Raw genomic sequence first — 17,909 nt, forward strand, 5'->3', positions numbered from 1 at the left:
CATTCACTCACTTGCTGAGAAATGTATGCTGTGTATTTGAGTTCTTGGTCTCTTAAAGATCGAGGCCCAGTCTGTCCACCTGGGGTTTCTCAGTCCAAGTCAGCGTAAACAGTGCTGCCACTGTCCAGGAGCGCAGCCGTAGGACGAGGCAAGGGTTTAGGAAGAGAATCTTGATAAACTATATCTGTAGAGAACCCACACTAAAGCTCTATGTTCTTTTTTTTCTTTGTAGACTACCAAAAGGAAGCGTGGCTACATTAAAAATAAGCTAGTTTTTAAAAAAGGCAAGAAAATATCTAAGAAGACTGTTTAAACACCATGTTCTGGTTCCTAACTTGAAGCAGTTGTCCTTGTGAGAACCGGTCTTTGCCTTTTGCTCATGTCGTGTTTCACAGCAACAGAGGGTACAAAACCATCGCCGGTCCAGGTTCATGTACAAAATTTTCTGGCAATGCCTGATGTAAGAAATAAAATTGGCTTATTGAGAACACCTGTTGTCGGTCCGTAACGTGAAGCAAGACAGAGCACTGCTGTACACGTCTAGCAGCAGATTTTTTTTTTTTTCCTTTTTTGGTACATATTATCCTTCAAATCTGAAAATTTGGACTAATAGCACCAAAGAACCCTCTGATTTGGTCCCTGGCACATGCATACTTGTCAATATTTTATTCTTTTACAAGACCTTGCTTTTATTTGAATTACCCGAATAGCAATATGTAAAATACAAATGACAAAATGTGATGAGAGCTTCTGAAACCAGTAAAGTAGTACATGTATGAGGAGGACATATTGGAAAATAATTATCCTTCCTTGGACTGTATTTATTTTCATGTTTCTCCAGTGTAAAGAATGTTTCATCAAATGTACCTTTTTTATTACTCTGTGCTCCAAGAAGCTGCTCTTCTGAAGATGGGCCTCTGAATAGCTATGCGAGTCCAGTAGCTCATGTTGCTGCATTGTTACAGCTGTTCGCATATGTTTTCACCAGGTACTTACAGAACCAGTCGCATACATTATTGTTCATTCAAGGGCTAAATTTCTATCCTTTGGAAGTCATGGCAACTGCACAGGATGTTGCTTACCAGGGGGTGGTCTGGTATCTACTGAGGTTAGCACTGTGCTTACATGGAAGATTAAGGAAGACACCTTCCAGGTGGCAAGGTGGAAAATTCATCTTCTATGACTCCAAAATGACAAAGGATTTGTAAACTTTGCCTTGATTGTTCTCATTTTTTAATAGTTTCATCCATTACAGTGATTTTTGTTTTTCGCTATGTATTTTTTAATCCCTCGATCATTTGATGAAACACTCTTTCGTGCTATATGCATTTTCCTACTTTTATTAAATGACAGTTGTCAAAAATGCACTAAAATATAAATGGAGATTGAACATGTTCACTTTCCAGCTTATAGGCAACTTTATACAGACTTGAAAAATTTCTCCAGTTGTTTAGTGAAAGAGAAAAGGTTTTTCCTGCCACAGGATATAACTTTTTTTATATATATATATAACAAACATAACACACCACTGCTTTTGGTGGAAAAGTGCAGAATAGTATATGTACCTTTTATGAAGAAAATGTAATTTACAATGTTCAGTGAGAATGTTACTGCTGATTTTTTTTCGAGGTGTAGAATATCCTTTGATTTATAGAATTTTTTTTTTTTGACCCAGATGATGGTTCTTTTACAGACCAATAAAATGGCTGAACATTTTCACAATAAAGTGTAACTAAATCTGGATTTCTGATACATTTTCATTTGGGGGTTTTTATTTTACTTTCTTGCTTTAAAATTCAATACAAGAGAAGTTGACTGTAGAGGAAATAAAATTCAGATTTTGTGTTAACTGTTGTCTTTGCAAATCTTTGTGAAACACATACCTCCTTCCTTGCTCATTTTTCGAATAAAGCAAGTCTTTTTCTTTTAAGATTTATTTTTATTGGAAAGGCAGCTTTACAGAGAGAATGGAGAGACACAAAAGACTGTCAGTCTGCTGGTTCACTCCCCAAGTAACCACAACGGCCAGAGTTGAGCCGATCCGAAGCCAAGATCTAGCTGCAACTTCTTCTAGGTCTCCCACATGGGTGCAGGGTCCCAAGGCTTTGGACCATCCTTCACTGCCTTCCCAGGCCACAGATAGGGAGCTGGACGGAAGATGGAGCAGCCAGGACACTCCCACATGGGATTCTGGTGCATACAAGCAAGGATTTAGCCATCCAGGCATTGCACCTGGCCCTTTCGTTCACTTTCAGGTCAGATGCACTGGACTCACTTTTCCCAGTTTTAGGAACCAGCATCTTGGTTAATTAGTCCTACCACACTGTGTTAGAAAGAGGAAATTTTTGTTTGCATACATTAGCTTACACCATGGTTGGCTTGGAACATGGTTTAGAGCTCCAAATTGACTTCCTGTGTGATTACTAACTGTGAACAACACAAAGGAATTTGAAGTTTTCAGACTTAGATTGTTAACTACTTGAATTTTTAGTGTAGAGTCTTAGTTCACTGAAGCCACTAGGCCATGACTTGAGAATCTGTGGTACTTAGAAAAGCATCCTGTTTTTATGGTGAAGTTAGGGTTGTATTAGTCCATTTATGAATTTCTGAAACTGAGTAATGTTTTAAAGAAGGTTATTTGTCTCATGGTTCGGAGCTAAGTGGTTGCATGTGGCAGTGGCCACCCTGCAGTCTCAGGGTCATGCAGGCATCACATGGCAAGAGACGAAGAAGGGATTGTGACTCAGTCTCCGCCTTAATGACTTACCCAGATTCTCTTAAAGGCACCCATTTCTAAACGCATTCAATACATGAACCCATTGGGAGCACACTCGAATTCTAGCCAGACCACAGATGGGGTGACAAGTGGAGACAGCAGAAGTGATCGGCAGCTAGGCAAATCAAACAGCAAATGGTCGTGATCTTTGAAACAAATAACTCACCCTAGTGAATTACTTTGAAGCAGGCAACTGTGTAACCATGAGCCAGATCAGGAGAGTGCTTGTACTATTCCAGACACTTTCTCATTGTTCTTCCCCAGTCACTGTAGATATAGGCTGTAGTTACAGCCAACTGGTCTACTAGTAAATGTGTTTGTCACCAGTTAAATATTTCGCTCTACAAATGTTTAAGTGCTCTTGTTTGTGTAAATGAAATAAGGATGTATTTGTGTGTGTATCTAATGTCTTGCTAAGTACTTGTGAAATTCATCCAGGTTCTTGGATAAATGTACTCATTTTCATAGTTGAGTATTACTCCCCATCTCTCTGGTTTTGTTTCCACGCAGTGTTGATGGATATATAGTTTCGAGGAAATTGTAGTATTGCTTTAAAGGGTGTTTTGGCGTGTTTCACATTTGGATGCTTATGCATGCGTTTCTGTATCTACAAGTGGAATCGTCATGAAAGTTACTGTGGCTTCCATACGTTAACCCAGTGCTTGTCATTCTTTTTAAATTTTGCTTTTCTGGTTTCTCATTTAATTTCTCTTTCCAGGTTATTAAGTGAACTTGGCTATTTGGAAATTTCTTTTATAAGGTGTTATAGTCTCTAATCCTCTGTTGGTCTTCTCAAAATGGATTATTTAATACAGATGCTTTGTCTTGTCTCTACCTCCATTTCCTTGCAAATGGTCTAATAATGATATTAATGCTATGTTAAACATCTTTTATATGTCTCATTTTCTGTGCCCTGCTTTAAAATTTTTCCTAAAGCCATGAAAATAATTTGTTGTCTTCTGCAGAATTGTTTGTCACATTCAGTCTCGCAGTCCACTTGGAATTCATTTGTCAAATGTGAATTGTTTATATTTTTTACAACTATTAACACGTTATAGTGAACTTTTTCATGTGGCTGTAGAAAACCCCTTTTGTGGCAAATCATATTCCATAGAATTTGTTACATTCCAGGGAGTTGTATGTTGTCCTAAAATAGCACTGAAATAAGAGCCTTGTGCTTGGGCCCGGCAGCGTGGCCTACCGGCTAAAGTCCTTGCCTTGAACACGCCAGGATCCCATATGGGTGCCGGTTCTAATCCTGGCTGCTCCACTTCCCATCCAGCTCCCTGCTTGTGGCCTGGGAAAGTAGTCAAGGATGGCCCAAAACTTTGGGACTCTTCACCCACGTGGGAGATCTGGAGGAAGTTCCTGGATCCTGGCTTTGGATCGGCTCAGCATCGGCCGTTGTGCTCACTTGGGGAGTGAATCATCGGATGGAAGATCTTCCTCTCTGTCTCTCCTCTCTCTATATCTGACTTTCTAATAAATAAATCTTTAAAAAAAAAAAAAAAAGCCTTATCCTTTAAGGGAAAAACCTACGGAACATTTGATTATTGCTGGATCTATACATTAGATGTGGGAAAATTCACACTTAAAGTCTGTCCAGGAATGTGACATGTCCTTCGGTTAATACGGGTCGTCAGTCTGTTTCATATTGGCTTTGGAGGTCCTGACAACTCACAGACCTTCAAGGCATGCGCCTTTCTCATTATCAAAGATCTTGCCATAAACTATCGTGCGTTGTAACAGAACTTGATTATATGTGCAGTTTCCTTGCTGGACTACACTGGCTAGGGTGTACTCAGTGTATTTCTGCATAGAAAAGGCAACATTCTTCATTTTAAAAGGAAAGCTTTCAATATTTTGCTATCTGTTCAATTAGACTTTGCCATATTAAACTGAAAAATTACCTACAATTGATTTTATTGATTAGATTTTATGCGTGAAATTTTGAGTCTGGAATTTCCACTGGGCAGAGGTTTTAAATTCTAGATTCTGCGGTACTGACGCAGGAGTATGTTTTGTCCTTGTTTTAGTTTTAACAGACTCTGCTTTAAAGGAACTTGCCCCTTGCATCTGAAATTTCAAGTGAACCCTCCTCCACCCCACCCTTGCTAATTCATCTTCCTTGACAGGTTGTTTTGTTTCTGCTGGCTTTTCCCCCTGTACTGTGAAAAGACATGCATTGCTTCCCATGACAGGGAAGTACATTTAAATACTGACATGTATGTCCAGAGATTTAAGGACATATGGAAATAATTTTTAAATATAAGTTGACTTTAGAGTTTGTAGAAGATGAGTTGGAATGTTTATTTTGGTTTAAATTTTGCTGCATGCACATGTCAGCAACTTCAAAAGTTGAAATGCGTAGTATGAAAAATCTGCCTGGATTTCAAGTTTTCAGCACCAAAATACCACTGTGTAAAACAATCTTTTATCCTCTGGTAACAGGATAAAAGACTTCCTACGTGCCTGTAACAGCCAGGGTTAGGAAGGACCAAAGCCAGCAGTCTGAAACTCCGGTCTGGGTCTCGGAGTGTGACCTGGCTAACGGGCCGTCCTCTGTGGCCGCCCAGGACGCACGCACACTGCAGGCATCGGGAGTGGGGTCCGAATCCAAGCCCAGGGCCAGTGTGGGCTAGGGAACATCCCAAGCAGCATCTTACCTAGAGTAAGGACCACGTGCCTGCCTCCAAGCTTAGCTTTCAACTTCATTTTTCCACACAACTTCTGTTTTGTGGCTATTTTCCTTACGTCTGAGTTTGGTGTGTGTCCTTTTGGCAGTTGTTGGGCATGTTTGATTATTGTCGTTTATTTGGTCATTCATTAAGGATGCATTGAAGTCACACTGTGTAGATTTTATTTTTCCCTATGAACTGATTTTTTGTTGCAACTCTGCATTAACTGGATTACATTTGGAACTTTTTAAATAGCTGGGGTTTCAATTACCAATAACAAAAGGCATTATTAAAAATCTGTTAAGCTATGTTGTCTGGCTAATCGCATACCAGGTCTTTTATGGTTGTTTACATAATTCGTTTCTTCAAAAAGTTTGGAAAACAAAAGTGCAAAAAGGTTGTTAATGTGTATTTTAGACTCAAATGATTTTGTACTCCATGTTCTACGCATTTCGAGGTACTCCTCTTAATTGTGCCAGTGTTTGCATTTGCTGATTTGTTACTCTAGTTCATTTTTTTCTCATTCTGTCATTGAGGCTCCAGATAAACAATTTATAGCAGCAACTTCCAATACTTCCACATGATTTTCATCTTTTATTTGGCAGCAAGGGTTTTAATTGTGTCTGATATCACGGCATATCTGCTGCAATTTTGGAGCAGGATTTGGTGTTTGTCCTTGCCAGCTTCCCCAGATAAAACAGCTGCCTGTGCCAGACTTATCCGACTTTGCACCTTCTAGGCTGAAGCCTGGTGATACTGTTGTGGGTCCTGTGTGCCTCTTTGTAATAAAATTAATAAATCTTCTTAACTAAGTTGCTGTGCCAATCCAAATCCAGGAGCCTCTCCTGGGTCTGCACCCGCGTGAGAGACCCAAGGCTGGATGGGAAGTGGAGCTGCCGGGATTAGAACCGGCACCCATTGGGATCCCGGCGCGGACTTTAGCCGGTAGGCCACACCGCAGGGCCCCTGTATGGGCTCTTTAAAGGAGGCTTCTTATTTCTGGTGCCGTTTTCCTAAGCAGTTTTTAGCTAAGGAGTTGGTTCAGACTTCCAAGTGTACTATCAGGAATGAAATAGTTGACTTTAGTATGATGCAAGAAATATTTGAAATCCATGGTTAAAGGGGTCCTCAAAAAGTGCTCAGAATAGGCCCGGCGGCGTGGCCTAGCGGCTAAATTCCGCACCTTGAACGCGCCGGGATCCCAATGGGTGCCGGTTCTAATCCCGGCTGCTCCACTTCCCATCCAGCTCCCTGCTCGTGCCCTGGGAGAGTAGGACGGCTTGTGGACCCTGCACCCATGTGAGAGACCTGGAGGAAGTTCCTGGTTCCGGAATCCTGCACCCGCGTGCAGCGCCCCTGCTTGTGGCCTGGGAAGGCGGTTGTGTGGCTGGTCCAATGCTTTGGGACCCTGCACCCGTGGCTGCTGGCTTCGGACGGGCACAGGCCCCAGCCGTTGCACTCACTTGGGGGAGTGAGTCAACGGATGGAAGATCCTTGCTGTCTCCCCTCAATGTATATGACTTTGTAATGTGCAAGTGCACGGAGTTTGTCAGAAATGTACTTTGTGCCCCGGATAAGTTCATCTACTGTTTCTAGGTCTCAGTCTTCCAGCAGCCTGGAGGCATTCTGGTTACAATACCAGAGGTCTCACCTTTACCCAGCTGACCCAGTGAGAGGTGGAACTCATGAGATGAACAACTCCAGATCGCTTGGCAACCAGAGGAACAACACTGCATGCATGGTCTTTTTTTTTTTTTATTTATTTTTATTGGAAAGTCAGACGGAAAGAAGGAGAGACAGAGGAATTTCCGTCCGATAGTTCACTCCCCAAGTGAGCGCAACAGCCGATGCTATGCCGATCCGAAGCTAGGATCCAGGAACTTCTTCCGGGTCTCCCACGCAGGTACAGAGTCCCAAGGCTTTGGGCTGTCCTCGTGGCCTGGGAAAGCCGTCAAGCAGGGAGCTGGATGGGAAGTGGGGCTGCCAGGATTAGAACCGGCGCCCATATGGGATCCCAGCGTGTTCAAGGCGAGGACTTTAGCCACTGGGCTACGCCACCGGGCCCTGCAAGCTCAGCACACGGTCAGGCTAAATGAAGCACCATGTGCTCCTCCTTTGGCAAAATAAGACTAACATTGATGAGCGTTCTGGCCTGCGTCCTGCTGAAGGGAGAGTGCATGTTCTTCCAGCCCTGTGAATGAGGACAGCCCAAAGCCCCGGGCCTCTGTTCCCGCGTGGGACCCAGCAGCAGCTCAGTGCCCATATGGGATCCCAGCGCATTGTAGGGCTTGAGCCGCTAGACCACCACACTGGGCCCCATCGCAACTTTTCAAAACAGACACGTATTTGTATGAGCAGATGAAGAGCCGAGGGAGAATTCATGACCACAAGCATTTCTAAGAAATGCTGGGGAGGAACTGGTTCTTGGAACTTTGAGATGAATGCTGAGGAACTCCAGCTGCACATGGAAGCGACGGTTACTGGAACACTTTCAGCCATCTGCCACAAGTGAGTACAGGGACAAACATAAAAGTGGGATAATCCCAGATAAAAATTTAAAGATTGTCATTTTGTTCCATAGCTCTACTTTTTACAGGATTTTTTAAAAGGCAGTAGGGCCCAGTGTTGTGGTGTAGTGTGTTAAGCCCCCACGTGCAGGGCCAGCATGCCATATGTACTAGATGAAGTTCTAGCTGCTCCACTGCCAACCCGGCTCCCTGCTAACAGCCTGGGGAAGCAGCAGAGAGATGTCCAAGTGCCTTGGCCCCTGCTATTCCTCTGGGAGACCAGAAGCTCCTGGCTCCCCACTTTGGCTTAGCACAGCCCTTGTGGCCATCTGGGACATGAGCCACAATACGGAAGACACCTCTCTGTGCAACTCTGCCACTCAAATACACAAAAGTTTCCAAAAAGGCACAACTGTAAGTATGTTAGTGGGTACACAGTGTTTAGCTATAAGCTATAAGGAACTAGTTCTGCACGTGCTTGAAGTTGGGCAATATAGATTTAGTAAATATTGTTACTTTAAGATGTTGTGTGTAATCTCCGGCAACCAAAATAAAGATAACTACACAGAAAATAACCAAAAAAGAAAAATCTGACCCAATCAAAGGACAACAAAGCACAACATTAAAGATGTTAAGAGCCACAAATGACTTCAGACAGACAAGGAACAACATTAGGTGAACAGCAGAAGGAAGCTAGGGCGCTCCAATTACACAAGTTCCTTAGGGTGGTCCAAGTCCTAGAGGTAGATAAAGTGGTGGTTTCCAGGACCAGGCGAGTTAGTTCATGCCAACAGCTTCAATCTAGGAACAAGTAACTGCTTCTCCAGATACAGTAATGTCACACAAATACAGATGCACTTCACCGTCACTAACAGAAGCTAAAACAGTGCACTACTACAGGGTGTTCTGCATAGCTAAGTCCATTCAGCAAAAGAGAATGAACACACAGACCAATTCATAGCATCAGCTGACCTGCAATCCAAACTAAGTGAAACAAGGAGGGCTGTTTGGAAAATTACACACAGCGTAAATAGCAGCAACAAAACTCAAAAGAGGCAGTTACTGTGGAAGGTTCTGGAAGACCTACACAATTGTGTGAAGACAGTGGTGGCTTTTAAAACGCACTTCGGTTTCATAATTATGAGTGCTCATAATTACTCTTAGAAATGAACATCTGTTTTGTGTAACTCTCCCGCATGTGTTATTTCACAATTTATTTTTGAAGATTTATTTTATTGGAAAGGCGGATATACAGAGAGGAGAGACAGAGAGGAAGATCTTCCATCCGATGATTCACTCCCCAAATGAGCGCAACAGCCGATGCTATGCAGATCCGAAGCCAGGATCCAGGAACTTCTTCCGGGTCTCCCATGCAGGTGCAGGGTCCTCGACTGGGCCGTCCTCGACTGCCTTCCCAGGCCACAAGCAGGGAGCTGGATGGGAAGTGGAACTGCCGGGATTAGAACCGGCGCCCATATGGGATCCCGGCGTGTTCAAGGCGAGGACCTTAGCCGCAAAGCCACGCTGCTGGGCCCCACAATTTTCAAAAAGCAAAATTTATCACTTGCTTCAGCAGCATATACACAAAAAAGACAACGTTTGTACCTACACACCCCTAAAGGAAAGTAAGCCTTTTCCCATACTTTATTCCCCCAGACGGTTAATGCTTTGTAAGATTCCCAAGATCCAAAAAACACCATCATGGTTACTTTTTTTTTTATGAGTGGGTTGTCTTTCTGTTTGTTGAAAAGGTAGGTTTACAGAGAGAAGGAGAGATAAGAAACATCACTCCCCAACTGGCTGCAATAGCTGGAGCTGAGCCGATCTGAAGCCAGGAACCTAGAGTTCCTTCCCATGTGCACTTGGGCCATCCTCTGCGACTTTCCCGGGCCATCAGCAGTGAGCTGGATGTGAAGTGGAGCAGCGAGGACTGGAACCAGTGCCGATATGGGATGCCACACTTGGAGGTAGAGGATTAGCCAATTGGGTCAACTCACTGGGCCCTAGTACTTACTCCTGCATCTTCCCAGCCTGTATTCAGCCAGATGCCTTAAGCTAGGATCTGCACAGCTGCAGCATCCCTTCTGGCAGTAACTCAACACAGCACTACACATGTTCATCCGGGGCAGCCAGTTGCTGCAACACCCACGTCCACAGCAGTGTCTGCTTTGGTTCTGCCTCCCTCTTCTCCAGTCTGGCTCCCTGCTGACCAGCACCTTGGCAGGTACAGCACACCTGGACCTGCCACCCATGTGGGAAACCTGGATTGAGTTCCAAGCTCCTGGCTTCAGCGTGGCCCAGCCAGTCCTGGCAAGCATTTGGGGAGTGAACCAATGAATGGACAACCTCTGAATCTCTCTATTATTCCAATATGAACATGTCAAAAAAAAGTCTATTTAATGCTTATATGTTAGATTTTTACAATGTGTTCAATATATTGTTTATATGGACTTCATTGCTGTTCACATCGCTAACTGGCAGTATCGACCCAAAAAAGTGTAAGTTCATTCAGAGCCACCAATCAGAACCTCTGCATCTCTGAGAAAAAAAAATACACACACACAGAGAAGTATAGTATTTAATCGAAATATATTTGTCTAATATCTACAAAGTGTGAACAACTGGTCTTAAGAAAGCAGACAAAAGGCACAAAATTAGTATTACTACAGAGAAGCATTCATGCTACTGGATTTTATAAATTGGAGTGGTACAGTAAAAAATAAACTAAGCACTGAGCAAAAAACAGAATCATTTTCCTTTCATTTTGGTTTTGGTCAAGTCATTGTCATTGTCAAGGCCGTGGAATGAAATTTGGAACCATGGAGCACATGTGTGCAGGTTTTATGTATGTTTTATGCATGTTTTCATCACAGTGGCTTTTTTTTTTTTTTGCAGAGTTTGGATTAAACCAGAAAGATGCACTTAACAAAATCCGCATGAAACTCTTTTGCCTTTCCCCAGACAAAACCAGGCTGGTGGCTGTGCGTGTTGGTGTGTGCTTTGATGCGTTTAACTTCGGAAGCCCTATCTTCATCATGAAAGTATTGACATCTCCTTATGATTGCATTTTCTCAGTAAGTGAAATTGCTTCTGAAAAAAAAAAAAAAAAGTTCTGACCAATGCGGTGAATGGGAGACGTGTCCCAAGGGTGACTCATCTCCCAGGAACTCGAGGCTGGAGGGTTCAGATCCAAAACTAACCGCTCCACCAAACCCCCATCCGCCAAGAAATGGCAATCTTTCCTGAGTGCGGACAGGTAAGTTCTAAAGCAGGAGTGGGGTGGAAAACGCAACAATGACTGTGCCTTGCTCACGCCCAGTGCTTCCCAGGGAGCCACGTTCTCCCATGGAGACAGCAGAGGGACCAGGCCCGTCTGCCTTCACTTGGACTGAGTGAAAGCAACTTTGTGAGTGCAAAACATTTCTGGCAAGTGAAAAATAGAAAACTTCAAACCTCATTGGTAAAAAGGAGCTTGTGGTTACCCACTCACAGCCTGGTGAGTGCAGTATGTACAAGTGTTGTAACACTCAGCAGGTGTGTGTGTGTGTGTGTGTGTGTGTGTGAGCCCAGCGTACACACACATGCCCCGATGGCTCTGGAAGTAACCGACGCTCTCCAACCGAGTTTGGGCGGCGCTGCTTTCACAGGAGAACATTTCTGTTAGAATTCCTTGAACATGAACAAGAGGTTTCAGCAAATGCCAACAAAACCTTGATACTGTACCACTTTTAATTCCTCCAAAAAAGAAAAGAAAAACGGGGCTATTTCCGAAAGCTCTGCACGCCTCCTGGTCAGTGTGCCTTCCACAGGGGGCTTAGATACACCCAGCCATCGCCCTGGAAGAGAAGGAGGCACGTGTTACCTGGCGTCCTCTCCACAGGATGCTCAGTGGCGCAGGAGTCGGGACCCTCCTGACGGCTGCCAGGCGGCAGGACTGCCCCGTGCCCGACAGCCCAGCAGCAGGGCAGGCTGCCTGTGGCTCTCCGAATGCCCCCTCCACCCCGTGCCTTCTGACAGCCCCCACGATCTTCCTTCCTTGGTGTTTGGGAGGAAGCCGATCCTCAAAAGAAGCTTTGTTGGTTAACATCCAGGGAGACTGCTTGGTAAAAAGCAAACCAAACAAAAGCAACTTTGAGGTTGTCAGACAAGAGCGAAAGTGGATGACTGGAAGAACTGACAGGGCAACAAAAGTCGAGGATCTGCTTATGGGGAAATGTCCACCAGCCCATACGGGCAGGCCCAACGGAGCCTTCCACAGCGGAAGTCAGTGACAGAGCAGCCCTCGTGACCACCACCACCAGAGTGCCATGTGAGAAAAAAGGCAGGACACTCAACTGGGAATCCACTCTGGGGCTCAACTGGAAGGGAGCACCCTCCAGAGTGCTCCGATGGAGGGATGGGCCTTCGTCTTCCCAGCCTCCGGCGCCAACACAGTGGCTCTTACAAAGCCCCAGGGCCAAGGAGGGTCGGGAATGGCCTTTCGTTGTTCAGCAGTGCACGGCTGTCCACAGAAGCCAGATAAACGATTCTTAACCCTCACCTGGGGTTCCCCACAATCAAGACCCACAAAGGCACGGCATCCCCAAGTCAGCCCGTCTGATGAGGAACCCAACCTTGCAGTCTGTCTCCGTGACCTTGAGCTCCCGAAGGCAGGGAAGAGGAGAACTGGCAGCTTCCTGTCCCGGCCCGGGTGCCCCTCCATCTGCCTAGGCTGCCCCTGCCACCCGCTGCCTACATCTGGAAAGCAGCAGCCAGCCCTCCTTTGCAGAGCAGCAGCCGGCACTGCACGGGGGGCCCCCCAGATACACCTGCATGGCTCCTGGTGTTTAAAAACTTTTTAACTTCCTCAAATTAATACAATGATTTGGTAGCTTCAGTTCCTTCCTTTGTAGTTCAATGGATTCTTACATTGTTATGAATGGCAGACATGCTATGAACTATGTTAAAAAAAAAGTTCTCCCTCATGACACAGTTTTTATATACACAGGAAGACGACACATTCCACAGTTTTTGCATTTTTACACCTGAGTAGCATATGAATCTATGGCTCTGCTATCTATATATGTAAGTAATAAACTGCAATTACATTGATGCAAAAAAATAAACTGAACTTCCTTAACACTGTGTGAATATCTGATTTCTCCTGACAATCCAGACTCCTGACTCTCCGGAAGAATGGTCAGGCCTGGCCCATCTGTCTCTCATTCCAGCTGCCTGGCCAGCTGTCGGCCCGGCTCCCAGGCTGTGACTACACGCGCTCACCGACAGGGGGCAGGGTTACCTCCTGGATGAAGTACTTGGGCCGCCATGGTGCACGCAGGTTCTCCCGCTTGCGCTCCTCCACCCGCTGTTTCTCCTCCAGGCGCCGCTTCTGCTCTGTGGCTGCATCGATGTCCCCTAGCCGCAGATACCGGGTCACCTCCCGCCAGAGGTTCCTGGGAACACACGGAGGAAAGGAAGCCATCAAGTGGGACCATCCTGGGCAAGGTTCTGCAGGAGCCAGGAGGCGGCCCCCAGGCGAGCCCTCTCCAGGGCCAGCTCCCCCGGGGCAAGGGCCTGTGCCCAGCAGGAACTACTGCCCAAGTGTGTGTGTTGGAATCTTAATGCTTCAGGGCCGTGGTGTGGGGAGTGGCAGGCTGGTGGGAGGTGTCTGCGTCATGGCGGTAGACCCCCTGAGAAGGAAGGACACCCTTTTTTGCGAGCAAGCCTCAAGCAAAGGGCTGAGCCTGTGGCTGGAATGGGCTGTGATAAAGCAAAACGGCTCCACGGGTTCTTTCTCCCATGAGCACCACCTGCCCATCCACCTTCTGCCACGTGCTGAAGCAGCACAAGGCCCTCAGCGGAAAGCCAAACCAATGCCAGCACCATGCTCTTGAACTTCCCATGAGTCCATAGGAAACCCCATTCTTCAGAAATCACCCAGCTGGGGGCTTCAGAGCACACAGGCCCAAGACACCGTACCCTGCGTCAGAGCAGGGGTTGGCAAACATTTTCTGGAAACAGCAAGCCTTTGGGTTCTGCGGGTGGTGGCTGGAATTCCTTACCCTGCCTTCGTTAGCAGGAAGGTGTCCACAAACCAAATGTGGAAAAAAATACACGGCCATGGGACATGAGACTTTACAAAATCAGCCCCAGACCGGATTTGGCCCACGGGTGATGGTTTGCTAATAGCCTAAATTGGAAATGAAAATGGCCTATGGCTAAGAGAGCTTGCTCGTACTCCTGCACACGCATGTTTTAAAGCGCCTGTATTATCTTTATCCCATCACAGTCACGCTGCACAGGGAAACAGTGGGTCCCCACCTGGACTCCATGGGCCCCTGCTTTTCGAGAGGTCGGATCTTCTTAGGGTACACGGGCAAGGTGGTCGTGTCGATGACTTTGGTCTCTCCGTTGTTGTAGGTGAACTCCAAGGTGCCATTCCACTCCCCGTGGGCTTTACAGACGATGGTGTTGGTTGGGTTGTGCTTCACTTCTGCTGTGACCCTGGATCAACGAGTCACGTGAGCATGCTTGGCGGGGCCACCAACAGGCACATTGCCATTGAGAGAGACTTCCAGGGGCAGCTAAGCGCAGGCTTGCTTCTGGCATGCAAAGCCTAGCTCTTACAATGAACTCTAACAGCCATGGACAGAAAAAGGCAGGACTGACGGACACACTGCAGAAAGCAGAACTGTCCGTGGGTTAAGGTTAACACCAGGGCAGCAGTGTAGACGTCTCAGCTTTGACATACACACAATGAACAGAAAATGTTAGCACTGGCAATGGAAATCCACTAAATCAGGGGGAAAAAAAAAACAACGCGATATACTCTCTTCCGTTCTGACCCAAAGCGCAGAGTACAGGGAGAGAACATCAACCCCTGAATGAGGCCAGTTCCGCGAGTGGGTTAAACACAGCTGCCCCCATCACAGCAAAACAGGGTTCCAAGTGGCGAGGCTGGGCGAGGCAGGGCCCAGGGGCAGCAGGTGTGAGGGGGTGTGTGCACAAGGGTACAGGGAGCCGATGATGACGACGGGCTCTGGGGTGGGGAGGATGCCAACCTGCAGTGCCTGCACAACGCTGTGGCGACCGTCACTACCAACACAAGGCGTGACTGAGCGCGGCCCACGTGCCCTGGTGAGCCACTGAGCTGATGCTGCACCCCTCTGCCTGGCTGGGTCACCAGCAGCCGCTTCACAGTAACACCGTGTGCAGCAGTGCTTTCCAGGAAAACAGCCAAAGATGCCAGCTTACTTGCACAGATCTGCTCTGATGAGGGGGCTTTGTTTTGTTTCTAAATATCTGAAAGAAGGGCCCAGCGCAGTAGTCTAGTGGTTCAAGTCTTCACCTTGCATGCACTGGGATCCCTTATGGGTGCTAGTTCGTGTCCTGGCTATTCCACTTCCCATCCAGCTCCCTGCTTGTGGCCTGGGAAAGCAGTCGAGGACGGCTCAAAGCCTTGGGACCCTGCACCCATGTGGGAGACCTGAGTTATCGGGTTAGCTTCACATCGGGTTAGCTCCGGCCACTGTGGCCACTTAGGGAGTGAACCAGCAGATAGATCTTCCTCTCTGTCTCTCCTTCTCTCCGAAAATCTACCTTTCCAATAAAAGTAAGTTTTAAACTAGCTGAAGCAACAAAAATAACTTTTTTTGTATGTTGTGGGATTCAGGATAGTTCTTCCAGCCAATTCAGCAAAAGACAGGCAGCTCCTGGCGGTGTCCAGGTACCCAGGACATGTGACTTGGGGACAGGAGAACAGACCATGGCTGCAGGTGGGACACTGTGAGCTGCTGCCATGTGCTCTGCAAAGCATCATCGAAGACTTCACACACTGCTGAGTGGAAGGGCCCCAAGCAACGGCCGTGGGAAGCAGGGAGAAGAACTAGCACTTCATCTCCATTTTCAACTCATCCCATCCCTGGCAGTCAACTTTCCAATGCAGGCGGGAAACGCAGGGGCCTGGAGGAACAGAGCCGTGACCCACCTGTGCACCTTGCCGCCGTAGAACGGCTTTGTGTGGAAGATCACCGTCGCCGAGTACCCGGTCTTGGCACAGTTGATGCTGACTTTGCCTCCGAGCTCCACCCAGGGGATGGTGAGGATGGAGCGTGCGTAGGCACTAGGCAGGGTGAACACGTAATCCTCCCCGTGCTCCAGCAGCCTCAGCACGCCTCGGGGGAGACAGGAGGGAGTGAGACACGCGGACACGGGCATCCGGGACGCGACGGCCTCCCGCCCCACAGTGCCGCAACTGCTGCCACGAGGGCCAGGAACTGTGCAAGGGACTGGGACCCCTTCACGGTAGACAGGAACCGGACAGGCCCTTGTGCTCAGGGAGAAGAGAAAGCTGGACGTTGATGGAGCCGCAAACACAATTCTAACTGTGCTGCAGGTGGCAGAGAGACTCCCAGGGGCAAGGGGGTGCGAGGGTCAGTCCGGATTGAGTTTGGCAAGAGTTGAGAAGCTCAAAGGCAGATGCGAGAGTGCTGCGGGCAGCACAGGAGCACATGCAAAGGCCCTGTGCAATCCCAGGGCCCACCTGCAGCAAGGAAGTCGGTGTGATGGACCCCCCAGAGCAGCAGAAGCCACAGCTCTGCCAAGCAGCTCCCCAACCTCTGTCTCTCTCCTGTGAGCAACACAGTCCGCCTCCCCAGTCCCCCTAAAGTTACAGCAGACTGCATCTGTTGTCAGCAACCCATGGGGAGACACGTGCCCAGAGCACTGACCGCCCCCCCCACCCCCCGCGCCCCCAGTAATCATGGGGGTTGCCTGGATCTGGGAGCCAGGGGCTGCGCTGAGTCTTAAATCTTCCTGAAATAATGCAAAACTGGGACAGGCTTGTCTGCTTCTATACTGAAGATGCCACAATTTGCACGCAGTTCTCAAAGACTGGCTGGGCCACACTGAATGCAGACCCTCGCGGGGCCGCCATCTGGTTCATGTACAGAGGCCTCCGGGGAGACCCAGCTCCACAGCTCCCCAAGGATGACCGTGCATGGCAGCTGCTCAGCACCCCATCCCAGCACCCTGGGCCCAGTGAAGACTCTCACAGCTCTGCTCCAGGTCATCCCAGGGCTGGACCGTTCCCAAGGGCACTGGGAGCCTCAGGAAGGACACTCTGTCCTTCGTCCCGACACACGTGACCAGGGGAGTGTGCGTTCAGCAGATCCCATGGACCTGCACGTCTGGGGCGCCAGGCTCCTGGAGGCTTCCCACACTCGGTGTGTCACGCCTCCCAGCTGCTCCACGTGGCAAGGCTTACTGTTTCTAACTGACAATGAGCACTCTCTCCTCCCCCTGTTCTTTGAAAACACGGCAGGTGCCCAGCAGCCACTGAGCCTGGAATCTCACATCCGCCTGTCTCTCAAACGAATCATTTTTAAAATTTACGTTCACATTATTTGAAAAGCAAAGGAAGGTGTACAAAAAGAAAGATATCTTCCACCTGCTGCTTCACTTCCCCAGATACCCACACCAGCCAGCGTCGGCGCAGGCCAAGGGAATGACGGGAATCCCACGCAGGTCCCCGCCACAGGGGCAGGGGCCCAAAGACTTGCGCCATCACCCACTGTCTCCCATTGTGCCCATTAACAGGAACCTGGGTCAGAAGCCAGAGGTCAGGAGGCAAGCCAGGTACACCACTATGGGATACAGGAGGCTCAGGTAGTGACTGCGCTAGTCTAGTGTCGTAGCCCAGTGGCTAAAGTCCTCGCCCTGCACACACAGGGATCCCATATGGGCGCCAGTTCTAATCCCGGCAGCCCCGCTTCCCATCCAGCTCCCTGCTTGTGGCCTGGGAAAGCAGTCAAGGACGGCCCAAAGCCTTGGGACCCTGCACTTGCGTGGGAGACCCGGAAGAGACTTGGCTTCTGGCTTAAGATTGGTTCAGCTCTGGCCAGTGCTTGTCTGTGAGCCCGTGCAAGCAGCTGACTCAACATGAGCTAGATCTTGCTGCGAGTGGGG

The 17,909-nt window shown here is 47.8% G+C and overlaps 2 protein-coding genes across 3 annotated transcripts in view; one reads left to right on the top strand and one right to left on the bottom strand.

The window, feature by feature from the left end:
* Positions 1 to 1,849, top strand: part of STT3B (STT3 oligosaccharyltransferase complex catalytic subunit B) — a 72,168-nt gene extending 70,319 nt beyond the window's left edge. Inside the window, exon 16 of the mRNA XM_040963917.1 lies at positions 233 to 1,849. Within this exon, the coding sequence (XP_040819851.1) occupies positions 233 to 313 (81 nt within the window). The 3' untranslated portion in view covers positions 314 to 1,849. The remainder of the gene's footprint in view (positions 1 to 232) is intronic.
* A 9,644-nt stretch (positions 1,850 to 11,493) lies between these two features.
* Positions 11,494 to 17,909, bottom strand: part of OSBPL10 (oxysterol binding protein like 10) — a 164,840-nt gene continuing 158,424 nt past the window's right edge. For both annotated transcript variants that reach the window (XM_040963936.1, XM_040963927.1), the window contains 4 exons: positions 15,931 to 16,117; positions 14,265 to 14,447; positions 13,243 to 13,396; positions 11,494 to 11,797 (listed from right to left, as the gene is read on the bottom strand). In XM_040963936.1, the coding sequence (XP_040819870.1) occupies positions 11,753 to 11,797; positions 13,243 to 13,396; positions 14,265 to 14,447; positions 15,931 to 16,117 (569 nt within the window). In that variant the 3' untranslated portion in view covers positions 11,494 to 11,752. The remainder of the gene's footprint in view (positions 11,798 to 13,242; positions 13,397 to 14,264; positions 14,448 to 15,930; positions 16,118 to 17,909) is intronic.

The sequence above is a fragment of the Ochotona curzoniae genome, unplaced genomic scaffold (genome assembly GCF_017591425.1).
Source record: "Ochotona curzoniae isolate NIBS_2020 unplaced genomic scaffold, NIBS_Ocur_1.0 contig_1302, whole genome shotgun sequence".
Lineage (NCBI taxonomy): Eukaryota > Metazoa > Chordata > Mammalia > Lagomorpha > Ochotonidae > Ochotona > Ochotona curzoniae.